Genomic DNA, 27,864 nt, shown 5'->3' on the forward strand with positions numbered 1-27,864 from the left:
TCTGTGTGTGCATGTAAGTAGGACTGTGGGGAAAGATACAGCCCACCTACTGTGTGTGTGTCTCTGTGTGTGTGCGTGTTAGTAGTTGGTGGATGGGAGTTATAAAATGACATGTCTTTGCATTTTGGACTTTAGAACGTTCTCTGAATAAACTTTACGGACCTTTTGCTGCAGCTGAGTCTTAGCCTAATTATTATTAAACCCAGAGTCTTACAAACCTCGGGGATTGGTCAAAGCTTAAATAATTGTTAGTTATAATCATTGGGATTGAAAATTCTTGTGACATAATCTCACAGCAGTGCGGTTCTGTTGTGGTAAATGTACTACATAGCTCATGTCTTCTCAATATTAGGGGGAACTGTAGGCCTCTTAGTGATATACATCCTGCTGTAAAGTGCAATTAAGGTCTAGATGCCACTTTGTTAATGCTATAGACATCACAGTGTATGAATGTAATGACTATCCCATTATATTTATGTTCTATAGCATGATAACACCCCTCGTCTGGCCTGTAGGGTCGTAACCGTGACCCCTGCCCTCTGACCTGTGATGCGTTGGAGCAGGCTCTATGCAGAATGGGCCTCCAGGAGCACCTGGCTACACTACAGAGCGTGGACCTAGACCTTGACTCACTGGTAAGACTGTGTGAGTGCGTGCCTGCCTGCCTGTCTATCTGCGTGCGCTAATCTCCCAGTCTTCCCTCAGGCTATGTGTGACGAAACTGACCTGACAGAGCTCGGAATCCCTCTGGGACCGAGGAAGAAGATCCTCAGCTTCATACGGAAGAGACACTTCCTACAGGTCAGGGTTCATAAGGTCACAAAGTACTGTATCTGTGTGTGCGCGCGCTTTCATGCAGTGGAGTCTCAGCTGCAAACGTCAGATATTTAACATTCTCATTTATTGTTCTTTCTGTCACATATTTGTGTGTGTGTGTAGGAGGGTCGACAGGGAACGGTGCTTTTGGCCCCCGGGATGCAGGCCCTTCCAGACCCCTCCGAAGATTCCCCCTCTCCCACGGTTAGCTTTGGCAACCAGTCTTCAGAGGCGTCAGCACGCCGACAGCAGTTTCTCAGAGCCCAGTCCATAACCAGCGCCGTTGACTACGAATACTTCGACGTGGGCATTGGACAGGTAACACACACACACAAAGACACATACCCCCTACCTGGGGTTGCGTGCAAGTGGTACTTTGTGGTAACTAACTCTGTAGTGACTAACTCTGTGGTGACTTAATTGGTAACTAACTCAGTCATAATTTGGCAGTAACTTACTCAGTGGTAACTAAATCAATGGTAACTCGGAGAAAACTAACTCAGTGACAACTAACTTTCTACTCTTGAAACACTGCTCTCAAGGTATCATCACCTCTGCTGCCCTGTCTGATTGGTGTGAGCTGTAGTAGTAGTAGTAGTAGTAGTAGTAGTAGTGTCGTCATCGCAGTAGTAGTAGCAGCATTAGTAGTAGTCATAGTAGTAGTCGTCATCGCAGCAGCAGTCGTCGTTGCAGCAGCAGTCGTCGTTGCAGCAGCAGTCGTCGTTGCCGCAGCAGTCGTTGTTGCAGCAGCAGTTGTCGTTGCAGCAGCAGTCATCATCGCAGCAGCAGTCGTCGTTGCAGCAGCGGTCGTCATCGCAGCAGCAGTCGTCGTTGCAGCAGCAGTCGTCGTTGCAGCAGCAGTCGTCATCGCAGCAGCAGTCGTCGTTGCAGCAGCAGTCGTCATCGCAGCAGCAGTCGTCGTTGCAGCAGCAGTCGTCATCGCAGCAGCAGTCGTCGTTGCAGCAGCAGTCGTTGTTGCAGCAGCAGTCGTCGTCGTCGTCACAGCAGTAGTCATCGTCGGATCAGCAGCAGTCGTCGCAGTAGTACTAGTAGTAGTAATAGTCGTAACACCACTAGTAGTAGTCGTAGTAGTAGTAGTCGCCGTAGTAGTAGTCGCCGTAGTAGTAGTCGCCGTAGTAGTAGTTGTAGCAGCAGTAGTCGCCGTAGTAGTAGTAGTCGACGTAGTAGTAGTCACTTTAGTAGTAGTTGTTGTCGTAGTAGTAGTCGTCGCAGTAGTGGTAATAGTAGCAGTAGTAGTAGTAGCAGCAGCAGTAGACTGTAGTAGTAGCAGCAGCAGTAGACTGTAGTAGCAGTAGTAGTAGCAGCAGCAGTAGTAGCAGCTGTAGCAGTAGCAGTAGTAGCAGCAGTAGCTGTAGCAGCAGTAGTTGTATCAGAAGTAGTAGTTGTAGTAGCTGTAGCAGCAGTAGTTGTAGCAGCAGCAGTAGTAGTAGCAGCAGTAGTAGTTGTAGTAGCTGTAACAGCAGTAGTTGTAGCAGCAGCAGTAGTAGTTGTAGCAGCAGCAGTAGTTGTAGTAGCAGCAGGAGTAGTTGTAGTAGCTGTAGCAGCAGAAGTTGTAGCAGCAGCAGTAGTAGTTGTAGTAGCTGTAGCAGCAGTAGTTGTAGCAGCAGTAGTTGTAGTAGCTGTAGCAGCAGTTGTAGCAGGAGCAGTTGTAGTTGTAGTAGCTGTAGCAGCAGTAGTTGCAGTAGTAGTAGTTGTAGCAGTAGTAGTAGTTGTAGCAGCAGTAGTTGCAGCAGTAGCAGTAGTAGTTGTAGCAGCAGTAGTTGTAGTAGTCGTTGCAGTAGTTGTAGCAGGAGTAGTAGTTGTAGCAGCAGCAGTAGTAGTTCTAGTAGCAGTAGTAGTTGTAGCAGCAGTAGTAGTAGTTGTAGCAGTAGTAGTTGTAGCAGCAGCAGCAGTAGTTGTAGCATCAGAAGTTGTAGCAGCAGTAGTTGTAGCTTCAGTAGTTGTAGGAGTAGTAGTTGAAGCAGTAGTAGTTGTAGTAGTAGTTGTAGCAGTAGTAGTTGAAGCAGTAGTAGTTGTAGCAGCAGTAGTAGTTGTAGCAGCAGCAGTATTAGTTGTAGTAGCTGTAGCAGCAGTAGTTGTAGCAGCAGTAGTTGTAGCAGTAGTAGTAGTTGCAGCAGCAGTAGTTGTAGCATCAGTAGTTGTAGCAGTAGTAGTTGTAGCAGCAGCAGTAGTAGTTGTAGCAGTAGTAGTTGTAGCAGAAGCAGTAGTAGTTGTAGCAGTAGTAGTTGTGGCAGCAGCAGTAGTAGTTGTAGTAGCTGTAGCAGTAGTAGTTGTAGCAGCAGTAGTTGCAGCAGCAGTAGTAGTAGTAGTAGCAGTAGTAGTAGTTGTAGCAGCAGTAGTTGCAGCAGCAGTAGTTGCAGCAGTAGTTGCAGCAGTAGTGGTAGCAGCTGTAGTTGTAGTAGTAGTTGCAGTAGTTGTAGCAGCAGTAGTTGTAGCAGTAGTAGTTTTAGCAGCAGTTGTAGTAGTATTAGCTGTAGCAGCAGCAGTAGTAGTTGCAGCAGTTGTAGCAGCAGCAGTAGTAGTTGTAGTAGCTGTAGCAGCAGTAGCAGCAGCAGCAGTAGTTGCAGCAGCAGTAGCTGTAGCAGCAGTAGTTGCAGCAGTAGTTGTAGCAGCAGTAGTTGCAGCAGTAGTTGTAGCAGCAGTAGTTGCAGCAGCAGTAGTTGCAGCAGTAGTTGTAGCAGTAGTTGCAGCAGCAGTAGTTGCAGCAGCAGTAGTTGCAGCAGTAGTTGTAGCAGCAGTAGATGTAGCAGCAGTAGTTGTAGCAGCAGTAGTGGTAGCAGTAGTAGTTGTAGCAGCAGCAGTAGTAGTTGTTGTAGTAGTTGTAGCAGCAGCAGTAGTAGTTGTAGCAGTAATAGTTGTAGCAGCAGCAGTAGTAGTTGTAGTAGCTGTAGCAGCAATAGCTGTAGCAGCAGTAGTTGCAGCAGCAGTAGTTGTTGTAGCAGTAGTTGCAGCAGTTGTAGTAGTAGTTGTAGCAGCAGTAGTAGTTGTAGTGGTATCAGCAGTAGTAGTTGTAGTAGTAGTTGTATTGGTATCAGCAGTAGTAGTTGTAGTAGTAGTTGTGGTATTAGCAGTAGTAGTTGTAGTAGTTGTAGCGGCAGTAGTAGTTGTAGCAGTAGTAGTTGTAGCAGCAGCAGCAGTAGTTGTAGCATCAGAAGTTGTAGCAGCAGTAGTTGTAGCTTCAGTAGTTGTAGGAGTAGTAGTTGAAGCAGTAGTAGTTGTAGTAGTAGTTGTAGCAGTAGTAGTTGAAGCAGTAGTAGTTGTAGCAGCAGTAGTAGTTGTAGCAGCAGCAGTATTAGTTGTAGTAGCTGTAGCAGCAGTAGTTGTAGCAGCAGTAGTTGTAGCAGTAGTAGTAGTTGCAGCAGCAGTAGTTGTAGCAGTAGTAGTTGTAGCAGCAGCAGTAGTAGTTGTAGCAGTAGTAGTTGTAGCAGAAGCAGTAGTAGTTGTAGCAGTAGTAGTTGTGGCAGCAGCAGTAGTAGTTGTAGTAGCTGTAGCAGTAGTAGTTGTAGCAGCAGTAGTTGCAGCAGCAGTAGTAGTAGTAGTAGCAGTAGTAGTAGTTGTAGCAGCAGTAGTTGCAGCAGCAGTAGTTGCAGCAGTAGTTGCAGCAGTAGTGGTAGCAGCTGTAGTTGTAGTAGTAGTTGCAGTAGTTGTAGCAGCAGTAGTTGTAGCAGTAGTAGTTTTAGCAGCAGTTGTAGTAGTATTAGCTGTAGCAGCAGCAGTAGTAGTTGCAGCAGTTGTAGCAGCAGCAGTAGTAGTTGTAGTAGCTGTAGCAGCAGTAGCAGCAGCAGCAGTAGTTGCAGCAGCAGTAGCTGTAGCAGCAGTAGTTGCAGCAGTAGTTGTAGCAGCAGTAGTTGCAGCAGTAGTTGTAGCAGCAGTAGTTGCAGCAGCAGTAGTTGCAGCAGTAGTTGTAGCAGTAGTTGCAGCAGCAGTAGTTGCAGCAGCAGTAGTTGCAGCAGTAGTTGTAGCAGCAGTAGATGTAGCAGCAGTAGTTGTAGCAGCAGCAGTAGTAGTTGTAGCAGTAGTAGTTGAAGCAGTAGTAGTTGTAGCAGCAGTAGTAGTTGTAGCAGCAGCAGTATTAGTTGTAGTAGCTGTAGCAGCAGTAGTTGTAGCAGCAGTAGTTGTAGCAGTAGTAGTAGTTGCAGCAGCAGTAGTTGTAGCATCAGTAGTTGTAGCAGTAGTAGTTGTAGCAGCAGCAGTAGTAGTTGTAGCAGTAGTAGTTGTAGCAGAAGCAGTAGTAGTTGTAGCAGTAGTAGTTGTGGCAGCAGCAGTAGTAGTTGTAGTAGCTGTAGCAGTAGTAGTTGTAGCAGCAGTAGTTGCAGCAGCAGTAGTAGTAGTAGTAGCAGTAGTAGTAGTTGTAGCAGCAGTAGTTGCAGCAGCAGTAGTTGCAGCAGTAGTTGCAGCAGTAGTGGTAGCAGCTGTAGTTGTAGTAGTAGTTGCAGTAGTTGTAGCAGCAGTAGTTGTAGCAGTAGTAGTTTTAGCAGCAGTTGTAGTAGTATTAGCTGTAGCAGCAGCAGTAGTAGTTGCAGCAGTTGTAGCAGCAGCAGTAGTAGTTGTAGTAGCTGTAGCAGCAGTAGCAGCAGCAGCAGTAGTTGCAGCAGCAGTAGCTGTAGCAGCAGTAGTTGCAGCAGTAGTTGTAGCAGCAGTAGTTGCAGCAGTAGTTGTAGCAGCAGTAGTTGCAGCAGTAGTTGTAGCAGTAGTTGCAGCAGCAGTAGTTGCAGCAGTAGTTGTAGCAGCAGTAGATGTAGCAGCAGTAGTTGTAGCAGCAGTAGTGGTAGCAGTAGTAGTTGTAGCAGCAGCAGTAGTAGTTGTTGTAGTAGTTGTAGCAGCAGCAGTAGTAGTTGTAGCAGTAATAGTTGTAGCAGCAGCAGTAGTAGTTGTAGTAGCTGTAGCAGCAATAGCTGTAGCAGCAGTAGTTGCAGCAGCAGTAGTTGTTGTAGCAGTAGTTGCAGCAGTTGTAGTAGTAGTTGTAGCAGCAGTAGTAGTTGTAGTGGTATCAGCAGTAGTAGTTGTAGTAGTAGTTGTATTGGTATCAGCAGTAGTAGTTGTAGTAGTAGTTGTGGTATTAGCAGTAGTAGCTGTAGCAGCAGTAGTAGTTGTAGCAGTAGTAGTTGTAGCAGCAGCAGTAGTAGTTGTAGTAGCTGTAGCAGCAGTAGTTATAGCAGTAGTAGTAGTTGCAGCAGTAGTAGTTGCAGCAGCAGTAGTTGTAGCAGTAGTTGTAGCAGCAGTAGTTGTAGCAGTAGTAGTTGTAGCAGCAGGAGTAGTAGTTGTAGTAGCTGTAGCAGCAGTAGTTATAGCAGTAGTAGTAGTTGCAGCAGTAGTTGTAGCAGTAGTTGTAGCAGCAGTAGTTGTAGCAGTAGTAGTTGCAGCAGTAGTTGTTGCAGCAGTAGTTGTTGCAGCAGTAGTAGTTGTAGTAGTTGTAGCAGCAGCAGTAGTTGCAACAGCAGTAGTTGCAGCAGTAGTTGTAGCAGCAGTAGTTGCAGCAGTAGTTGCAGCAGCAGTAGTAGTAGTTGCAGCAGCAGTAGTTGTAGCAGTAGTAGTTGTAGCAGCAGCAGTAGTAGTTGTAGTAGTTGTTGCAGTAGTTGTAGTAGCTGTAGCAGCAGTAGTTGCAGTAGTAGTAGTTGTAGCAGTAGTAGTAGTTGTAGCAGCAGTAGTTGCAGCAGCAGTAGTTGCAGCAGTAGTTGTAGCAGTAGTTGTTGCAGCAGCAGTAGTTGCAGCAGTAGTTGTAGCAGCAGTTGTTGCAGCAGCAGTAGTTGCAGCAGTAGTAGTTGCAGCAGCAGTAGTTGTAGCAGCAGTAGTTGTAGTTGTAGTTGCAGCAGTAGTAGTTGTAGCAGCAGCAGTAGTAGTTGTAGCAGTAGTAGTTGTAGCAGAATCAGTAGTAGTTGTAGCAGTAGTAGCACAAGCAGTAGTAGTTGTAGTAGTTGTAGCAGCAGCAGTAGTTGTAGTAGCTGTAGCAGCAGTAGTTGCAGCAGCAGTAGTTGCAGCAGCAGTAGTTGTTGTAGTAGTTGTAGCAGCAGCAGTAGTAGTTGTAGCTGTAGCAACAGTAGTTGTAGCAGCAGTAGATGTAGCAGCAGTAGTTGTAGCAGCAGTAGTTGTAGCAGCAGTAGTAGTTGCTGTAGTAGTTGTAGCAGCAGCAGTAGTAGTTGTAGCAGTAATAGTTGTAGCAGCAGCAGTAGTAGTTGTAGTAGCTGTAGCAGCAATAGCTGTAGCAGCAGTAGTTGCAGCAGCAGTAGTTGTTGTAGCAGTAGTTGCAGCAGTTGTAGTAGTAGTTGTAGCAGCAGTAGTAGTTGTAGTGGTATCAGCAGTAGTAGTTGTAGTAGTAGTTGTATTGGTATCAGCAGTAGTAGTTGTAGTAGTAGTTGTGGTATTAGCAGTAGTAGTTGTAGCAGCAGTAGTAGTTGTAGCAGTAGTAGTTGTAGCAGCAGCAGTAGTAGTTGTAGTAGCTGTAGCAGCAGTAGTTATAGCAGTAGTAGTAGTTGCAGCAGCGGTAGTTGCAGCAGTAGTTGTAGCAGCAGTAGTTGCAGCAGTAGTTGTTGCAGCAGTAGTAGTTGTAGTAGTTGTAGCAGCAGCAGTAGTTGCAACAGCAGTAGTTGCAGCAGTAGTTGTAGCAGCAGTAGTTATAGCAGTAGTAGTAGTTGCAGCAGCAGTAGTTGCAGCAGTAGTTGTAGCAGTAGTTGTAGCAGCAGTAGTTGTAGCAGTAGTAGTTGCAGCAGTAGTTGTTGCAGCAGTAGTAGTTGTAGTAGTTGTAGCAGCAGCAGTAGTTGCAACAGCAGTAGTTGCAGCAGTAGTTGCAGCAGTAGTTGTAGCAGCAGTAGTTGCAGCAGTAGTTGCAGCAGTAGTTGCAGCAGCAGTAGTAGTAGTTGCAGCAGCAGTAGTTGTAGCAGTAGTAGTTGTAGCAGCAGCAGTAGTAGTTGTTGCAGTAGTTGTAGTAGCTGTAGCAGCAGTTGTTGCAGTAGTAGTAGTTGTAGTAGTAGTTGTAGCAGCAGTAGTTGCAGCAGCAGTAGTTGCAGCAGTAGTTGTAGCAGCAGTAGTTGTAGCAGTAGTAGTTGTAGCAGCAGCAGTAGTAGTTGTAGCAGTAGTAGTAGTTGCAGCAGCAGTAGTTGTAGCAGCAGCAGTAGTAGTTGTAGTAGTTGTTGCAGTAGTTGTAGTAGCTGTAGCAGCAGTAGTAGTAGTTGTAGCAGCAGTAGTAGTAGTTGTAGCAGCAGTAGTAGTTGTAGCAGCAGTAGTTGTAGCAGTAGTAGTTGTAGCAGCAGCAGTAGTAGTTGTAGTAGTTGTTGCAGTAGTTGTAGTAGCTGTAGCAGCAGTAGTTGCAGTAGTAGTAGCTGTAGCAGCAGTAGTTGCAGTAGTAGTAGTTGTAGCAGTAGTAGTAGTTGCAGCAGCAGTAGTTGTAGCAGTAGTAGTTGTAGCAGCAGCAGTAGTAGTTGTAGTAGTTGTTGCAGTAGTTGTAGTAGCTGTAGCAGCAGTAGTAGTAGTTGTAGCAGCAGTAGTAGTAGTTGTAGCAGCAGTAGTAGTTGTAGCAGCAGTAGTTGTAGCAGTAGTAGTTGTAGCAGCAGCAGTAGTAGTTGTAGTAGTTGTTGCAGTAGTTGTAATAGCTGTAGCAGCAGTAGTTGCAGTAGTAGTAGCTGTAGCAGCAGTAGTTGCAGTAGTAGTAGTTGTAGCAGTAGTAGTAGTTGTAGCAGCAGTAGTTGCAGCAGCAGTAGTTGCAGCAGTAGTTGTAGTAGTAGTTGTTGCAGCAGCAGTAGTTGCAGCAGTAGTTGTAGCAGCAGTTGTTGCAGCAGCAGTAGTTGCAGCAGTAGTAGTTGCAGCAGCAGTAGTTGTAGCAGCAGTAGTTGTAGTAGTAGTTGCAGCTGTAGTACTTGTAGCAGCAGCAGTAGTAGTTGTAGCAGTAGTAGTTGTAGCAGAATCAGTAGTAGTTGTAGCAGTAGTAGTTGTAGTAGTTGTAGCAGCAGCAGTAGTTGTAGTAGCTGTAGCAGCAGTAGTTGCAGCAGCAGTAGTTGCAGCAGCAGTAGTTGTTGTAGTAGTTGTAGCAGCAGCAGTAGTAGTTGTAGCTGTAGCAACAGTAGTTGTAGCAGCAGCAGTAGTAGTTGTAGCAGTAATAGTTGTAGCAGCAGCAGTAGTAGTTGTAGTAGCTGTAGCAGCAATAGCTGTAGCAGCAGTAGTTGCAGCAGCAGTAGTTGTTGTAGCAGTAGTTGCAGCAGTTGTAGTAGTAGTTGTAGCAGCAGTAGTAGTTGTAGTGGTATCAGCAGTAGTAGTTGTAGTAGTAGTTGTATTGGTATCAGCAGTAGTAGTTGTAGTAGTAGTTGTGGTATTAGCAGTAGTAGTTGTAGTAGTTGTAGCAGCAGTAGTAGTTGTAGCAGTAGTAGTTGTAGCAGCAGCAGTAGTAGTTGTAGTAGCTGTAGCAGCAGTAGTTATAGCAGTAGTAGTAGTTGCAGCAGCAGTAGTTGCAGCAGTAGTAGTAGTTGCAGCAGCAGTAGTTGTAGCAGTAGTAGTTGTAGCAGCAACAGTAGTAGTTGTAGTAGTTGTAGTAGTAGTTGTAGCAGCAGTAGTTGCAGCAGCAGTAGTTGCAGCAGTAGTTGTAGCAGCAGTAGTTGTAGCAGTAGTAGTTGTAGCAGCAGCAGTAGTAGTTGTAGCAGTAGTAGTAGTTGCAGCAGCAGTAGTTGTAGCAGTAGTAGTTGTAGCAGCAGCAATAGTAGTTGTAGTAGTTGTTGCAGTAGTTGTAGTAGCTGTAGCAGCAGTAGTAGTAGTTGTAGCAGCATTAGTAGTAGTTGTAGCAGCAGTAGTAGTTGTAGCAGCAGTAGTTGTAGCAGTAGTAGTAGTTGCAGCAGCAGTAGTTGTAGCAGTAGTAGTTGTAGCAGCAGCAGTAGTAGTTGTAGTAGTTGTTGCAGTAGTTGTAGTAGCTGTAGCAGCAGTAGTTGCAGTAGTAGTAGCTGTAGCAGCAGTAGTTGCAGTAGTAGTAGTTGTAGCAGTAGTAGTAGTTGTAGCAGCAGTAGTTGCAGCAGCAGTAGTTGCAGCAGTAGTTGTAGTAGTAGTTGTTGCAGCAGCAGTAGTTGCAGCAGTAGTTGTAGCAGCAGTTGTTGCAGCAGCAGTAGTAGTTGTAGTAGCTGTAGCAGCAATAGCTGTAGCAGCAGTAGTTGCAGCAGCAGTAGTTGTTGTAGCAGTAGTTGCAGCAGTTGTAGTAGTAGTTGTAGCAGCAGTAGTAGTTGTAGTGGTATCAGCAGTAGTAGTTGTAGTAGTAGTTGTATTGGTATCAGCAGTAGTAGTTGTAGTAGTAGTTGTGGTATTAGCAGTAGTAGCTGTAGCAGCAGTAGTAGTTGTAGCAGTAGTAGTTGTAGCAGCAGCAGTAGTAGTTGTAGTAGCTGTAGCAGCAGTAGTTATAGCAGTAGTAGTAGTTGCAGCAGTAGTAGTTGCAGCAGCAGTAGTTGTAGCAGTAGTTGTAGCAGCAGTAGTTGTAGCAGTAGTAGTTGTAGCAGCAGGAGTAGTAGTTGTAGTAGCTGTAGCAGCAGTAGTTATAGCAGTAGTAGTAGTTGCAGCAGTAGTTGTAGCAGTAGTTGTAGCAGCAGTAGTTGTAGCAGTAGTAGTTGCAGCAGTAGTTGTTGCAGCAGTAGTTGTTGCAGCAGTAGTAGTTGTAGTAGTTGTAGCAGCAGCAGTAGTTGCAACAGCAGTAGTTGCAGCAGTAGTTGTAGCAGCAGTAGTTGCAGCAGTAGTTGCAGCAGCAGTAGTAGTAGTTGCAGCAGCAGTAGTTGTAGCAGTAGTAGTTGTAGCAGCAGCAGTAGTAGTTGTAGTAGTTGTTGCAGTAGTTGTAGTAGCTGTAGCAGCAGTAGTTGCAGTAGTAGTAGTTGTAGCAGTAGTAGTAGTTGTAGCAGCAGTAGTTGCAGCAGCAGTAGTTGCAGCAGTAGTTGTAGCAGTAGTTGTTGCAGCAGCAGTAGTTGCAGCAGTAGTTGTAGCAGCAGTTGTTGCAGCAGCAGTAGTTGCAGCAGTAGTAGTTGCAGCAGCAGTAGTTGTAGCAGCAGTAGTTGTAGTTGTAGTTGCAGCAGTAGTAGTTGTAGCAGCAGCAGTAGTAGTTGTAGCAGTAGTAGTTGTAGCAGAATCAGTAGTAGTTGTAGCAGTAGTAGCACAAGCAGTAGTAGTTGTAGTAGTTGTAGCAGCAGCAGTAGTTGTAGTAGCTGTAGCAGCAGTAGTTGCAGCAGCAGTAGTTGCAGCAGCAGTAGTTGTTGTAGTAGTTGTAGCAGCAGCAGTAGTAGTTGTAGCTGTAGCAACAGTAGTTGTAGCAGCAGTAGATGTAGCAGCAGTAGTTGTAGCAGCAGTAGTTGTAGCAGCAGTAGTAGTTGCTGTAGTAGTTGTAGCAGCAGCAGTAGTAGTTGTAGCAGTAATAGTTGTAGCAGCAGCAGTAGTAGTTGTAGTAGCTGTAGCAGCAATAGCTGTAGCAGCAGTAGTTGCAGCAGCAGTAGTTGTTGTAGCAGTAGTTGCAGCAGTTGTAGTAGTAGTTGTAGCAGCAGTAGTAGTTGTAGTGGTATCAGCAGTAGTAGTTGTAGTAGTAGTTGTATTGGTATCAGCAGTAGTAGTTGTAGTAGTAGTTGTGGTATTAGCAGTAGTAGTTGTAGCAGCAGTAGTAGTTGTAGCAGTAGTAGTTGTAGCAGCAGCAGTAGTAGTTGTAGTAGCTGTAGCAGCAGTAGTTATAGCAGTAGTAGTAGTTGCAGCAGCGGTAGTTGCAGCAGTAGTTGTAGCAGCAGTAGTTGCAGCAGTAGTTGTTGCAGCAGTAGTAGTTGTAGTAGTTGTAGCAGCAGCAGTAGTTGCAACAGCAGTAGTTGCAGCAGTAGTTGTAGCAGCAGTAGTTATAGCAGTAGTAGTAGTTGCAGCAGCAGTAGTTGCAGCAGTAGTTGTAGCAGTAGTTGTAGCAGCAGTAGTTGTAGCAGTAGTAGTTGCAGCAGTAGTTGTTGCAGCAGTAGTAGTTGTAGTAGTTGTAGCAGCAGCAGTAGTTGCAACAGCAGTAGTTGCAGCAGTAGTTGTAGCAGCAGTAGTTGCAGCAGTAGTTGCAGCAGTAGTTGCAGCAGCAGTAGTAGTAGTTGCAGCAGCAGTAGTTGTAGCAGTAGTAGTTGTAGCAGCAGCAGTAGTAGTTGTTGCAGTAGTTGTAGTAGCTGTAGCAGCAGTTGTTGCAGTAGTAGTAGTTGTAGTAGTAGTTGTAGCAGCAGTAGTTGCAGCAGCAGTAGTTGCAGCAGTAGTTGTAGCAGCAGTAGTTGTAGCAGTAGTAGTTGTAGCAGCAGCAGTAGTAGTTGTAGCAGTAGTAGTAGTTGCAGCAGCAGTAGTTGTAGCAGCAGCAGTAGTAGTTGTAGTAGTTGTTGCAGTAGTTGTAGTAGCTGTAGCAGCAGTAGTAGTAGTTGTAGCAGCAGTAGTAGTAGTTGTAGCAGCAGTAGTAGTTGTAGCAGCAGTAGTTGTAGCAGTAGTAGTTGTAGCAGCAGCAGTAGTAGTTGTAGTAGTTGTTGCAGTAGTTGTAGTAGCTGTAGCAGCAGTAGTTGCAGTAGTAGTAGCTGTAGCAGCAGTAGTTGCAGTAGTAGTAGTTGTAGCAGTAGTAGTAGTTGCAGCAGCAGTAGTTGTAGCAGTAGTAGTTGTAGCAGCAGCAGTAGTAGTTGTAGTAGTTGTTGCAGTAGTTGTAGTAGCTGTAGCAGCAGTAGTAGTAGTTGTAGCAGCAGTAGTAGTAGTTGTAGCAGCAGTAGTAGTTGTAGCAGCAGTAGTTGTAGCAGTAGTAGTTGTAGCAGCAGCAGTAGTAGTTGTAGTAGTTGTTGCAGTAGTTGTAATAGCTGTAGCAGCAGTAGTTGCAGTAGTAGTAGCTGTAGCAGCAGTAGTTGCAGTAGTAGTAGTTGTAGCAGTAGTAGTAGTTGTAGCAGCAGTAGTTGCAGCAGCAGTAGTTGCAGCAGTAGTTGTAGTAGTAGTTGTTGCAGCAGCAGTAGTTGCAGCAGTAGTTGTAGCAGCAGTTGTTGCAGCAGCAGTAGTTGCAGCAGTAGTAGTTGCAGCAGCAGTAGTTGTAGCAGCAGTAGTTGTAGTAGTAGTTGCAGCTGTAGTACTTGTAGCAGCAGCAGTAGTAGTTGTAGCAGTAGTAGTTGTAGCAGAATCAGTAGTAGTTGTAGCAGTAGTAGTTGTAGTAGTTGTAGCAGCAGCAGTAGTTGTAGTAGCTGTAGCAGCAGTAGTTGCAGCAGCAGTAGTTGCAGCAGCAGTAGTTGTTGTAGTAGTTGTAGCAGCAGCAGTAGTAGTTGTAGCTGTAGCAACAGTAGTTGTAGCAGCAGCAGTAGTAGTTGTAGCAGTAATAGTTGTAGCAGCAGCAGTAGTAGTTGTAGTAGCTGTAGCAGCAATAGCTGTAGCAGCAGTAGTTGCAGCAGCAGTAGTTGTTGTAGCAGTAGTTGCAGCAGTTGTAGTAGTAGTTGTAGCAGCAGTAGTAGTTGTAGTGGTATCAGCAGTAGTAGTTGTAGTAGTAGTTGTATTGGTATCAGCAGTAGTAGTTGTAGTAGTAGTTGTGGTATTAGCAGTAGTAGTTGTAGTAGTTGTAGCAGCAGTAGTAGTTGTAGCAGTAGTAGTTGTAGCAGCAGCAGTAGTAGTTGTAGTAGCTGTAGCAGCAGTAGTTATAGCAGTAGTAGTAGTTGCAGCAGCAGTAGTTGCAGCAGTAGTAGTAGTTGCAGCAGCAGTAGTTGTAGCAGTAGTAGTTGTAGCAGCAACAGTAGTAGTTGTAGTAGTTGTAGTAGTAGTTGTAGCAGCAGTAGTTGCAGCAGCAGTAGTTGCAGCAGTAGTTGTAGCAGCAGTAGTTGTAGCAGTAGTAGTTGTAGCAGCAGCAGTAGTAGTTGTAGCAGTAGTAGTAGTTGCAGCAGCAGTAGTTGTAGCAGTAGTAGTTGTAGCAGCAGCAATAGTAGTTGTAGTAGTTGTTGCAGTAGTTGTAGTAGCTGTAGCAGCAGTAGTAGTAGTTGTAGCAGCATTAGTAGTAGTTGTAGCAGCAGTAGTAGTTGTAGCAGCAGTAGTTGTAGCAGTAGTAGTAGTTGCAGCAGCAGTAGTTGTAGCAGTAGTAGTTGTAGCAGCAGCAGTAGTAGTTGTAGTAGTTGTTGCAGTAGTTGTAGTAGCTGTAGCAGCAGTAGTTGCAGTAGTAGTAGCTGTAGCAGCAGTAGTTGCAGTAGTAGTAGTTGTAGCAGTAGTAGTAGTTGTAGCAGCAGTAGTTGCAGCAGCAGTAGTTGCAGCAGTAGTTGTAGTAGTAGTTGTTGCAGCAGCAGTAGTTGCAGCAGTAGTTGTAGCAGCAGTTGTTGCAGCAGCAGTAGTTGCAGCAGTAGTAGTTGCAGCAGCAGTAGTTGTAGCAGCAGTAGTTGTAGTAGTAGTTGCAGCTGTAGTACTTGTAGCAGCAGCAGTAGTAGTTGTAGCAGTAGTAGTTGTAGCAGAATCAGTAGTAGTTGTAGCAGTAGTAGCACAAGCAGTAGTAGTTGTAGTAGTTGTAGCAGCAGCAGTAGTTGTAGTAGCTGTAGCAGCAGTAGTTGCAGCAGCAGTAGTTGCAGCAGCAGTAGTTGTTGTAGTAGTTGTAGCAGCAGCAGTAGTAGTTGTAGCTGTAGCAACAGTAGTTGTAGCAGCAGTAGTTGTTGTAGCAGCAGTAGTTGCAGTAGTAGTTGTAGTAGTCGTTGTAGCAGCAGTAGTAGTTGTAGTGGTATCAGCAGTAGTAGTTGTAGTAGTAGTTCTAGTGGTATCAGCAGTAGTAGTTGTAGTAATAGTAGTTGTGGTATCAGCAGTAGTGGTTGTAGTAGTTGTAGCAGCAGCTGTAGTTGTAGTTGTAGCAGCAGCTGTAGTTGTAGTAGTTGTAGCAGCAGCGGTAGTAGTAGCAGCAGAAGTAGTAGTTGCAGTAGTTGTAGCAGCAGAAGTAGTAGCAGCAGCAGTAGTAGTAGCAGCAGTAGCAGTAGTTGCAGCAGTAGTAGTAGTAGCAGCAGCGGTTGTAGTAGTTGCAGCAGTAGTTGTAGTAGTAGTAGCAGCAGTAGTAGTAGTAGTAGCAGCAGTAGCAGCAGCGGTAGTAGTAGCAGCAGTAGTAGTAGTAGCAGCAGCGTTTGTAGTAGTATTAGTAGTAGTAGCAGTAGTAGTAGTAGTAGTAGTAGCAGCAGCAGTAGTAGTAGTAGCAGCAGCGGTAGTAGTAGCAGCAGCAGTAGTAGTAGTAGTAGTAACAGCGGTAGTAGTAGCAGCAGCAGTAGTAGTAGTAGCAGCAGCGGTAGTAGTTGTAGCAGCAGTCGTAGTAGTTGTAGCAGCAGTAGTAGTAGTAGTTGTAGTAGTAAAAGTGACTGTGAGGTCTAACTAGCCCTCCTGCTTGTCTCCCTCTGCCTGCCTGGACAGACCAACGGGGGCATAGCCAAGGGACAGGTCTGTCACACTGTCTCTCTATACAGGACATGCTGTTGGTTGTGCTTCCCAACACTAGTTCTCTTCTCTTTCCTCTTCCATTTCCTCTTATGCTCCTATCCTCATAGAAAACATTAGAATGTATCCTTAGAAAGAACTCCAGCCCCGCCCCTAACCTCAACACCAATGTGACCAGTCATCTCGTCTGTCAGGCCCTCTCAAAGATCTATTCTACTGTCCTCATATGAGTCAGACAAATCTCTCATTCCACCTCCACCCTTCCTTCCTTATAGGACTCTCACTGTTACCAGGATACATACTGTATGTACATGAACACATCCACTGTTCATGCCTGTGTGAGTCCTCATCTCCATGGTTTCCTGCTATCTGCTGTGAGGGTCCCCAACCTTGTGTTGCCATCAATGTTTGCTGGCTTGTTGTGATGCATGAACATTTTGCACCCATGTTGAATGTATGTATGTGTGTGTGAATGTTATTGGGTCGTTATTTTTCACTGTATTGACCCATGTATTATCACTTAATTTTGACATTTTGCATGGGATCGATTTCTATTGGGCTGTTCAAGCCTATTGTCGTGGTTTTCTCTGGGCTGAATATACACGTGATTTATAACCCCCCCCCAACTCTCTCTCTCGCTCACTTTCCCTCCCTCCCTGTCTTCTCTCCAGGTGTCCATTAACTACCCCCAGCTGGCATTCCATCCTCAGACCTTCTTTGCGTTCGGTTCTCCCATCGGAATGTTCCTGACCGTCCGTGGACTCAAACGCATCGACCCAAACTACACCTTTCCCACCTGCAAGAACTTCTATAACATATACCACCCTGTAAGCACACACATACACACCATTCCTGCCTGCCTGAGATTTGTATAATATAACACCCACACACGTGCACACATCCGATTTATTGGGACATGGCTTGTTCTCTCTCCCTCTAAAGTTTGACCCTGTGGCCTATCGGATCGAGCCCATGATTGTGTCTGAGTCAGACCTAGAGCCCATGCTGATCCCACATCACAAGGGCCGCAAGAGGATGCACCTGGGTACGGATATCAACCAATTTTTCTATCAATTTGTCAAAGAATTCATCTTTGTGTCTGAAATGTGTTGTGGTGTTGAAAAGCCTTATGACATGAAATATAATAACATTTGGAGTGTGTGTGCACGTGTGTGTTCTCTAGAGTTGAAAGAGAGTCTGACGCGGATGAGTACTGATCTGAAGAATAACGTTCTCGGCTCGTTTCGTACTGCCTGGCAGTCTCTGGTCCGAATGCCTGTCGCTGCACTGCCCCCTGTGGAGGATGGAGAAACTACAGCAGAGAGATCCCTGCAGGAGACAGAGAGTAACACATATGCACACACACAGAGTCAGTGCATTACTGCTCTGCGTAGGCAAATACCCCAAGTTTTAAAGCTTTTAACATAACTGTTAACTTCCAGTCCTCAGCATGTTTGAAGCGTGTGGGAGTGTTTTTGCTGACATGTCTAACCTTGTCTCCTCCTGCATGTTCCGTTTCCTCTCCTCTCTGCTGTTCTGGTGTTCTTTCCTTTACCCTGACCCCTAACCCCTGACCCTAGCCCCTGCAGCAGCCTGCGCTGCTGTGAGGGAAAAGAGTAAGGCTGATTTGTGGACTAAAATTCTGGAGTGGCCCAAAGCCCTTCACTTACATTACTTCCAAGGTAAGAAGCCAGGAGATATGGAGGCCAGAATGATCTACTGTGTGGGTGGTCTGACTGTCAGCTGCAGCCCAGAACTCTGTACACAGAGAATACTCCTTACAGCGCCCCCCTCTGTCAGAGAGAGAGACATAGCCGCCTGTGTGCACTCACAGATATGGTAATATAACTTTTTGTAGCAACAATGGCCTGATATTTGGCCTGATATTTTGTCTTGAACTTGGATGAAATAGCCTAATATTTAGAGTTGAAATTGTCCTCTAGGCATAGAGTCCCTTAGCTACCTGGAAATTGAAGCCTGATATGGGCCTCAAAGCATTTATTTTAAGGCTACTACTAGCTAAAGCAGTATTTTCTGACAGACTAGTTACAATAATATTTCAGTGATATCTATGGACTGATTTAAAAACTAGATAATGAAACTAGACATAGTGTGGTTAAATCAATAGCATTAACTGTCTTCAGGAAAGTATCCATCTTACCTTGGATGTGTTCTGTTGATGCAGTGTCTCACAGCTCACGCTCTTCAGTAGTGTGTTATTATCCTCCCTCTTCTCTCAGCATATCAAGCCTTTTAAACACTCTCTTCTTAGCATATCTCACCTGTTATCTCTGAGCCCCTTCCCCCATGCACCTGGCCTCTCCCCCATGCACCTGGCCCCTCCCCCATGCACCTGGCCCCTCCCCCATGCACATGGCCTCTCCCAGAGCCTTGATAGACTGCCTGACTTGTGGCTGCTGCTTCCTGAAGCTCAGCTTTATTTTTCTTTAACCCCACTCACTAACTCCTCTCACAAACTCTACTCGTTCACTCCCTATGCACACTCAACTCTCTAACTCCCCTCGCCCACTGAACTCTCACTCCACTCGCTAACTTTCTCTCCACAATTTCTAGCAATCTCCCCTCCCCTTCGATATCTTTCCTTCAAACAGGAGTCACTTACCTGGCCCAGAAACACTTGTCATTCCCAGGTAGCTTCATCATCTGCAGATTTGTATGTGCAAAATGGCAGAAACTTCTCTAATCCTATTAATTAGAAGTCTAGGTGGAGCCGGCATCATTTAGGATTTTATTTTCCAGTCCTTTCATATCTGCAAATGGCAAGTAAGGGCTAGGAGTTGTTTCTGGACTGGACATAGGAGTCCGTCTGCCTCTGTGTGATTGGTCCATCTCTGACCCTGCAGGTGGGCATGAAGAGGTGGAGTCTCCAGGGTCGGTGGAGGACAAGGGGCGTCAGGTGAAGGTGGGGATGCTGAATGGAGGGCGGAGGATAGACTATGTACTGCAGGAGGCGCCCATTGAGAGTTTCAACGAATATCTGTTTGCCATCCAGTCCCACCTCTGCTACTGGTCAGTACCTGTGTGTGTGTATCCTTGTGTGCGTGTAATGCTAATACCTTTAGATTTTGGGGATTTATTCTCCCATTCTTCTCTGCAGATCCTCTCAAGCTCTGTCAGGTTGGATGGGGAGTGTCGCTGCACAGCTGTTTTCAGGTCTCTCCAGAGATGTTAGATCGGGTTCAAGTCTGGGCTCTGACTGGGCCACTCCTGCATTGTATTGGGCGTGTGCTTAGGGTCGATGTCCTGCTGGAAGGTGAACCTTCGACCCAGTCTGAGGTCCTGAGCTCTCTGGAGCAGGTTTTCATCAAGGATCTCTCTGTACTTTGCACCGTTCGTCTTTCCTTCGATCCTGACTAGTGTCCCAGTCCCTGCCGCTGAAAAATATCCCAACAGCATGATGCTGCCACCACCATGCTTCACCGTAGGGATGGTGCCAGGTTTCCTACAGACGTGATGCTTGGCATTCAGGCCAAAGAGTTCAGTCTTGGTTTCACCAGAGAATCTTGTTTCTCATTGTCTGAGAGTCTTTAGGTGCATTTTGGCAAACACCAAGCGGGCTGTCATGTGCCTTTTTTTTTACTGACGAGTGGCTTCCGTCTGGCCACTACCATAAAGGTCTGATTGGTGGAGTGCTGCAGAGATGGTTATCACCTTCCTGACCAAGGCCCTTCTCCCCCGATTGCTCAGTTTGGCCTGGCAGCCAGCTCTAGAAAGAATAATGGAGGCCACTGTCTTCTTGGACCTTCAATGCTGCAGAAATAGTTTGGTACCCTTCCCCAGATCTGGGCCTCGACCCAATCCGCTCTCGGAGCTCTACGGACAATTGGGGCGGCAGCGTAGCCTAGTGGTTAGAGCGTTAGACTAGTAACCGGAAGGTTGCCTGTTCAAACCCCCGAGCTGACAAGGTACAAATCTGTCGTTCTGCCCCTGAACAGGCAGTTAACCCACTGTTCCCAGGCCGTCATTGAAAATAAGAATGTGTTCTTAACTGACTTGCCTGGTTAAATAAAGGTCAAATTAAATAAAAATAAATAAATAAATAAAAATTCCTTTGACCTCATGGCTTGGTTTTTGCTCTGACATTCACTGTCAACAGTGGGACCTTTATATAGACAATTGACCACAGGTGTCTTCCAATCAAGATGTAGAAACATCTCAAGGATGATCAATCGAAACAGGATGCACCTGAGCTCAATTTCGAGTCTCATAGCAAATGGTCTGAATACTAATGTAAATCAAATATTTTTTTATTCATTTGAAAAAATTATAATTGTCATTATTGGGTATTGTGTGTAGATTGATGAGATGTTTTATTTATTTAATCAATTGTAGAATAAGGCTGTAACGTAACAAAATGTGTAAAAGGGGAAGGGGTCTGAATACTTTCCAAATGCACTATTCATGTCAGTACATACACACAAGTAAGTCACTCTTTGTCTCTCCTGTGTGTGTAGGGAGTCTGAGGACACTGCTCTGCTGCTGCTAAAGGAGATCTACGACAAACTGGGTGTGGCCTTTGAGCAACCACAGCAATAACAAAGGCTTTATAAACACAGAGACCGGTATAAAGGCTTCATAACAACACATGAATTCCGTGGAGATGCACCAATGAGGCCCTTTGCTTTATTAGGAGCTGAAAGGAGTAAGGCAAGTAAGTCAGTAAAAACACAGAGATATAAATATTGAATAACCACAGAGTTTTAAAGGCTTTATAAACACACAGAGAGGGCTATAAAGTCTTTATACATACACAGAGCGTTATTTATAAGTTACTAAAATGTAATGAAAGCAACATGAAAAAGGACATGCAGCCACTGCTCTCTCCCAGAATTCCTTGTGTCTGAGCCTCACAAAACCGTTGAGTCACCTCCTCGGACAGATGGCGTCTGCCTCTGAGTGTGTGTGTGTCAAGGGTGTGACAGAGAAGTGCTCCGTGAAGAACCAAACCTGTCCCAGCTGACATGAAGAGGTCTGGAGAACCCATTGGAGATGAGCTCTCTAGTGCATTTCTATCTCTGAATTTCTCATCCTGTGACCACATGGGCAGCAACATTGAATACTATCAAGTGAGCCCTCTACCCAACTCTATGGGAGAACCATAGTGAAGACTGGTTTTCGATTTTCCTAAAACCACACTGAAGGATCTGGGTTTGAGCCGCTGGATCCTCCTGTTGAAGGGGCAGACTGCATTTAACATGTGTGTTTCTAAAGAATCAGATCCTGTTTGATCATGTCTGGATCATAACTTTTATATACGTTATTTTCAGGTCATTTCTTTTTACTTGGCCTTAGACTTGACATGTCCTATAATACATTTACAACGACAGATCATGCAGGATGATAATTCCTCTCCTGTGTGTTTAGTGCATGTCTCCAGAAGGTTGTATACCAGTACGTATCAGTACGTACTTGACTACCAAAAAGGTAGCACTTTACTTAGGTGCTGCTTAAGGCTTAGAAAAGCATTTTATAAAGGGCATTACAACTCTTTTACGTCATGCATATGAAGGCTGCATATGAAGGCTGCATGTCGCTCTTAAGTAAAGTGTTACCATAAAAAGTACTCAACCCATAATTCCAGTGCAATGTGATGTTCTGATAATCTCACTCCTCTCTAGATGAACTGACTGACTATAGATAATTACATTTTTGGATTTATTTGTATCATGTAAAAGCTAAGTATTAAAATTATTGTAGAAAATAACATGATATATCTTTAATGTAACTGACAAGACATTGTTCCTCCAAGTACTTATCTTAGAGGAAGGTATGTATGAGGGGAGAAAAGGGACAGGGTTGTTTTCTTTCTATGAGTGTGTGTATAAATCCCCCCCCCCCCCCCCTTTGGTGTGTGCCAACCAACCTCTTTAAACTGTGGTTAGGGCCAATTTTGCTCGTCAAACATCTCATTCCCAAATCATGTGCGTTAATATGGAGTTGAGTTGGTTCCCCCCTTTGCTGTTATAACAGCCTCCACTCTTCTGGGAAGGCTTTCCACTAGATGTTGAAACATTTCTGCGGGGACTTGCTTCCATTCAGCCACGGGCATTAGTGAGGTCGAGCACTGCTGTTGGGCGATTAGGCCTGGCTAGCAGGCGGCGTTCCAATTCATCCCAAATGTGTTCGATGGGGTTTGAGGTCAGGGCTCTGTGCAGGCCAGTCAAGTTCTTCCACACCGATCTCAACAAACCATTCTGCATGGCCGTTGCTTTGTCCACGGGGACATTGTCATGCTGAAACAGGAAAGGGCCTTCCCCAAACTGTTGCCACCAAGTTGGAAGCACAGAATCGTCTAGTGTCATTTTATGCTGTAGCGTTAAGATTTCCTTTCACTGGTACTAGCCTGAACTATGGAAAAACAGCCCCAGACCATTATTCCTCCTCCACCAAACGTTACAGTTGGCACTATGCATTGGGGCAGGTAGTGTTCTCCTGTCATCCGCCAAACCTAGATTCACCAGTTGGACTGCCAGATGGCGAAGCGTGATTCTTCACTCCAGAGAACGTTTCCACTGAGTCCAATGGTGGTGAGCTTTACACCACTCCAGACGATGCTTGGGATACCCCTGTTTTCAATACCTTACCTTGCGAGGATAATGGCACTGAGCCTTTTTCTAAAAGGCCTTATGAGATTAACAAAATGGTTAATTGACCACAAAATCAACATTTTGCAATGGCCATCTCAGTCTCCGGATTTAAATCTCATTGATAACCTGTGGTTTGAATTGAAAGGAGCAGTCCATAAGAGAAGATGAATGATATGCAGGATCTGGAAAGATTATGTATGGAGGAATGGCCTAAGAATCCTCCCCATGTAGCCTCCAATCAGATAAAACATTTTAGAAAAAGTCTCAATGCCTTAATACTCGCAGGGTAAGGTGTTGAAAACGGGTGTCAATGCTTTTGACCCATATCTTTTTTAGATAAAAACATATATATTATTATTACATTTGTACATGTGTGAAATATGACACATATAAGTACCCACCGATTTATTATTATAATATAATTTCCCTTTTTTTTATTATACAATATAGCTCAGTATTTTAATTGTAATTGTAATCTTTATCAAGGGTGCCAATCATTTATGTCCCTACTGTATCACTGACACTGGTTTCACTGTCAGTCAACCAGCAACAAACCTGCAGTCCTTTAACATGGCATGAATCATCACTGTGGTCCAATCAGACCATGGACCTCCTCACTCCAGCTAGCTCTGTCAGCAGAGGGGAGACAATAGCTTTGGTCCAGGGTGTTAGGTGTGGCTTACTGCGACAGCAAGCCACATGTAAACGCCCTGGACAGGACCTAGCTGAACAATAGATCTTAGTTTTCTAATCATTCTACAACCACAGAAGAGGCTTTGAGGTTCTGATTAGGCAGCTTGACTCCCTGCTTAAAATGTGCTGTGTGAGATATCCCTCTGACCCCTAAACCCTGCTTTGTGAGCACTCATCCTCTCTGCTTCACTCCTGAATGATGTATTTTGTTCTGTTAACCTCAAGTTTTGCACTTAGTGACATTGTATATTCAAACCGCCCCCAAAATATAATATTAATGAAATTTAATGTAAGCTGACAAGTATACTTTAATACTTGATATAAGCATGTATGAGCCCTTATTATGTCTTATTATAATAGTTTTACTGACTCAATGGTTGTACTTTAGTCAGGATTATTATGAGATAAGATGTTTATAAGGAGGTCATATAGCATCGTAATGCATTAAACCTGTCGTGTTACCAATTTGTTTAATTTATTCAACCACAGTACCATACATAGGCTATACAGTGTGCTTACATATTGTTTATGTCATAATAAAACTTTAAAAGAGACTTTTTGTCACAAGTGTTTTTTATTTCATTGTTTGACAGGCTATCGGATTGACTTATTCATATAAACTGGTTTACAATTTAATCTTACAGAGACTAAGAACCATATACAGTCGTGGCCAAAAGTTTTGAGAATGACACAAATATTAAATTTCACAAAGTCTGCTGCTTCAGTGTCTTTCGATATTTTTGTCAGAGGTTACTATGGAATAGTGAAGTATAATTACAATTATTTCATAAGTGTCAAAGGCATTTATTGACAATTACATGAAGTTGATGCAAAGAGTCAATATTTGCAGTGTTGACCTTTCTTTTTCAAGACCTCTGCAATCCGCCCTGGCACGCTGTCAATGAACTTCTGGGCCACATTCTGACCGATGGCAGCCCATTCTTGCATAATCAATGCTTGGAGTTTGTCAGAATTTGTGGGTTTTTGTTTGTCCACCCACCTCTTGAGGATTGACCACAAGTTCTCAATGGGATTAAGGTCTGGGGAGCTTCCTGGCCATGGACCCAAAATATTGATGTTTTGTTCCCCGAGCCACTGAGTTATCTCTTTTGCCTTATGGCAAGGTGCTCCATCATGTTGGAAAAGGCATTGTTTGTCACCAAACTGTTCCTGGATGGTTGGGAGAAGTCGCTCTCGGAGGATGTGTTGGTACCATTCTTTATTCATGGCTGAGAAGCAACCCCACACATGAATGGTCTCAGGATGCTTTACTGTTGGCATGACACAGGACTGATGGTAGTGCCCACCTTGTCTTCTGGATAAGCTTTTTTCCGGATGCCCCAAACAATCGGAAAGGCGATTCATCAGAGAAAATTACTTTACCCCAGGCCTCATCAGTCCAATCCCTGTACCTTTTGCAGAATATCAGTCTGTCCCTGATGTTTTTCCTGGAGAGAAGTGGCTTCTTTGCTGCCCTTCTTGACACCAGGCCATCCTCCAAAAGTCTTCACCTCACTGAGATGCACTCACACCTGCCTGCTGCCATTCCTGAGCAAGCTCTGTACTGGTGGTGCCCGATCCCGCAGCTGAATCAACTTTAGGAGATGGTGCTGGCGCTTGCTGGACTTTCTTGAGCGCCCTGAAGCCTTCTTCACAACAATTGAACCGTTCTCCTTGAAGTTCTTGATGATCCGATAAATGGTTGATTTAGGTGCAATCTTACTGGCAGCAATATCCTTGCCTGTGAAGCCATTTTTGTGCAAAGCAATGATCACGTATTTCCTTGAAGGTAACCATGGTTGACAGAGGAAGAACAATGATTCCAAACACCACCCTCCTTTTGAAGCTTCCAGTCTGTTATTCAAACTCAATCAGCATGACAGACTGATCTCCAGCCTTGTCCTCGTCAACACTCACACCTGTGTTAACGAGAGAATCACTGACATGATGTCAGCTGGTCCTTTTGTGGCAGGGCTGAAATGCAGTGGAAATGTTTTTGGGGGATTCAGTTCATTTGCATGGCAAAGAAGGACTTTGCAATTAATTGCAATTCATCTGATCACTCTTCATAACATTCTGGAGTATATACAAATTGCCATCATACAAACTGAGGCAGCAGACTTTGTGAAAATTAATATTTGTGTCATTCTCAAAACTTTTGGCCACGACTGTATATGTGTTTAGAAAAATATTAGACTTCATGAATCATGTTTTGATAAGGAAGCATGTGTCAGTGGTTTATAGTCCTTCTTGCACCTGACCCTTTGGTTAGGGTTATTGTAGTTTCTCACGCCAGATCAGGGGTGCTCTGCATGCTCCACCCCAGCTGAGGGAATACCTGCCAGAGAGACCAGAGGAATGTGTATCTGAGCCTTAACAGGAGGCAATCATGTACCCACTGCTGCCCAATGTCTAGAGGAACGTTCAGAGGAAAGTTCAGAGTTAGTTTATCAGCATCTCATCCACTGCAACGATATTCACATGCTACTGCTGGTCTTTGTGTGTGGGAGCCGGGGTTCATAGAGATTAACTACATGTTATAAGAATGGCGGTGAACTGTGAAAGCTGTCTGACTGTTAGTTATTATTAAAGAGAGTTAAATGAGAACTAGGACAACTTCTTTCATTCAACAACACAACAATTGACATGAAGCAGTGTTAAGGGCTGCCGGGTTTATGAGTAGAGATGCAGTTCCTCATCTCTCCAGTTGGGGTTCAGGCTTCACATAAAGGAAAGGAGGATGGATGTGTTTCCTAAACAACAGAGACATTGGGGGCCCAGTACTCAACCATCTACACTGAACAAAAATATAAACACAACATGCAACAATTTCAAAGATTTTACAGTTTATTTAAATTGTCTTAAATTCATTAGGCCCTAATCTCTGAATTTTACATGACTATGAATACAGATACTTATTTTCCACCATAATTTGCAAATAAATTCATAAAAAATCCTACAATGTGATTTTCTGGATTTTTTTCTCTCATTTTGTCTGTCATAGTTGAAGTGTACCTATGATGACAATTACAGGCCTCTCTCATTTTTTAAAGTTGGAGAACTTGCACAATTGGTGGCTGACTAAATACTTTTTTGCCCCACTGTACATGTTGAAGGTCTTCGTTGGGTATCTCTGTTGGGCCCAGGCATTCGTGGAAAGGGTTCCGCTTTGTGAGGAGGGTTGATTGGGCCTTCTCCTTCGGACTGCGTTCTCCTTCGTTCTCAGGTGTAAGTCTCTGATTGTCCACAAGAGGTCACAATGTCCTTAGTTGTCTGTTTACTTGCACTCGTTTTGGAAGAGTGGACAGCTAATCAGCCGTGTCGATGATCCCAGAGCGGTGACCTTCACCTCTTCTGTGTCCGTACAGGAGTTGTAGGCGATGATGATTTGAAGAGAATGATCCTAGGATGATCCTACTGATCCTACTTAAATTCACCTTCTTAGATACAGTACAGCATTGGATTGTTAGAGTTCTTTTGTCTTCTTCAACCTCATGTTTTGTTCCGGGCTCATCACTATCGTAGAGCTCACTGCAGCCTGTGTTAAATTTAAATATATATATTTTTTTTATTACCCCTTTTCTCCCCAATTACGAGGTATCCAATTGGTAGTTACAGTCTTGTCCCATCGCTGCAACTCCTGTAAGGACATCCTCCAAAACACAACCCAACCAAGCCTCACACTGCTTTTTGACACAACCCGGAAGCCAGCCGCACCAATGGGTCAGAGGAAAATCCGTGTGGCCCGCCACAGGAGTCGCTAGTGCGCGATGGGACAAGAACACCCCTGCTGGCCAAACCCTCCCCTAACCCGGACTTTGCATCGCCCCATGTGTCTCCCGGTCTCGGCCAGCTGCGACAGAGCCTGGACTTGAACCAAGATCTCTAGTGGCACAGCTAGCACTGCGGCACAGTGCCTTAGACCACTGCGCCACTTAGACCACTGCGCCACTCGGGAGGCCCATGATATGTTAATTCTTAACTCCATCTTTTATACCCTCGGATAAAAAGGAGCATTTATGTCATACTTGACATGCTCTTTGGGCTCCCTTGGGTGTGGCTAGTTACGAGGCAAGGTATCATAATTCACTATGATCTCGTTAGAGAACTAATATCACAATCTTATCATCACAAAAACGTTCACTTTATCCTTAATATTTTCTACACAACGTAAAGGATGTACAGTGTAAAAGTTCTTCAAGTTACAATGGCATCACAAAATAGACATTCCCAACATTCGGATGTTGAAATACATTGTCCAAGTGTTCATTGTTTGATGTTGAAGTTTTGGGCTGGAAACTCTTCTGTAACAAAGACATTCCATTCGCCCAAACTAGAAACTAAAAGGAATCGTCTGATGCCTACAATTTAAGATCGACGTGAGATGTCATAGAACCCCCACATCCATCCCTCCCCCCTCTGCGGGTGAGAGGGCTCTATTGAACGCTGATCCACTGTAACTTGATCCTTGGATCTTCACAGGAGAGTCATGACAGTAGTGTTAACTCTTATTTTATAACCTGTTAGCTGGCTCTGTGCTGTGAGAACAGTCTCCATTGCAAATGGCACCCTATTCCCTATGTACACCGAAAAAAAAGCTTATTTGGCTTTCCCCATAGGAGAACACTTTGAAAACCCCTTTTTGGTTCCAGGTAGAACCCTTTTGGTTTTCATGAATAACCCTTTCCACAGAGGGTTCAACATGGAACCCTAAAGGGTTTTACTTGAAACTAAAAACAGTTCTACTTGGAACCAAAAAGGGTTTTCCTGTGAGGACAGCCAAAGAACCCCCTTGAAACCCTTTTTTTCAAAGAGTTTAATGCATTACTTTTGACAAAGGCCCATATGTTATGAACAAAAGCTTTTTGTGACAGTGTTTGTAAGCGTGCAAACACTGTCACATCCTAACACTCCTCAGGGGAGGTTTCCTGACACACACTGGTTCACAGCAGGGGGAATGTCTCACAACAACAGGAGATGTGTTAAGGCGTCAGCATGCTTCAGTTCGGCTGACGCCTAGTCGAACTGAACAAGTGTGCTCGCATAGTCCCTTAAAATACCTTTTTGCCTAGGAGATCTTAGTCGCACAATTTTAAGTAAGGTGTTTGGTGCAGTGTTCCTCAATGAAAAAATGTGCATGAAAACGAGTCGTCTCTCGTTGAATGACAACAAAGACTTTATTGAAGAATCCCTACTGTTGACCAATCACCGACGAAGGGGCGTAGACTTCGGCTCTGAACTTCAGCTTGCCCCCCCCCCCCCCCCCCCGAAGTCCAAAACTAACAAAAGCATCACAAATTGTCATCATAATATATGCGCAAACTCTTCCGAACTGTTTCGGCTGGGAAGCATACTTAAGGATTGAGGA

At 44.6% G+C, this 27,864-nt stretch overlaps 1 protein-coding gene across 9 annotated transcripts in view; it reads left to right on the forward strand.

Annotated features, from left to right (window-relative positions):
- LOC109895990 (phospholipase DDHD2) overlaps positions 1-23,050 on the forward strand; it is a 35,462-nt gene extending 12,412 nt beyond the window's left edge. For 4 of the 9 annotated variants that reach the window (XM_031829949.1, XM_031829951.1, XM_031829950.1 and 1 more), the window contains 10 exons: positions 516-635; positions 706-801; positions 940-1,134; positions 15,172-15,198; positions 15,867-16,022; positions 16,138-16,240; positions 16,379-16,540; positions 16,776-16,877; positions 18,060-18,225; positions 19,671-23,050. In XM_031829949.1, coding sequence (XP_031685809.1) covers positions 516-635; positions 706-801; positions 940-1,134; positions 15,172-15,198; positions 15,867-16,022; positions 16,138-16,240; positions 16,379-16,540; positions 16,776-16,877; positions 18,060-18,225; positions 19,671-19,752 — 1,209 coding nt within the window. In that variant the 3' untranslated portion in view covers positions 19,753-23,050. Of the gene's footprint in view, positions 1-515; positions 636-705; positions 802-939; positions 1,135-15,171; positions 15,199-15,866; positions 16,023-16,137; positions 16,241-16,378; positions 16,891-18,059; positions 18,226-19,670 lie in introns of those variants that run through there. The other 5 variants (XM_020490148.2, XM_031829955.1, XM_020490146.2 and 2 more) reach the window with 4 other exon arrangements.
- The last annotated feature ends 4,814 nt before the right edge of the window (positions 23,051-27,864 follow it).

Source organism: Oncorhynchus kisutch, linkage group LG8, assembly GCF_002021735.2.
Source record: "Oncorhynchus kisutch isolate 150728-3 linkage group LG8, Okis_V2, whole genome shotgun sequence".
Taxonomy (NCBI): domain Eukaryota; kingdom Metazoa; phylum Chordata; class Actinopteri; order Salmoniformes; family Salmonidae; genus Oncorhynchus; species Oncorhynchus kisutch.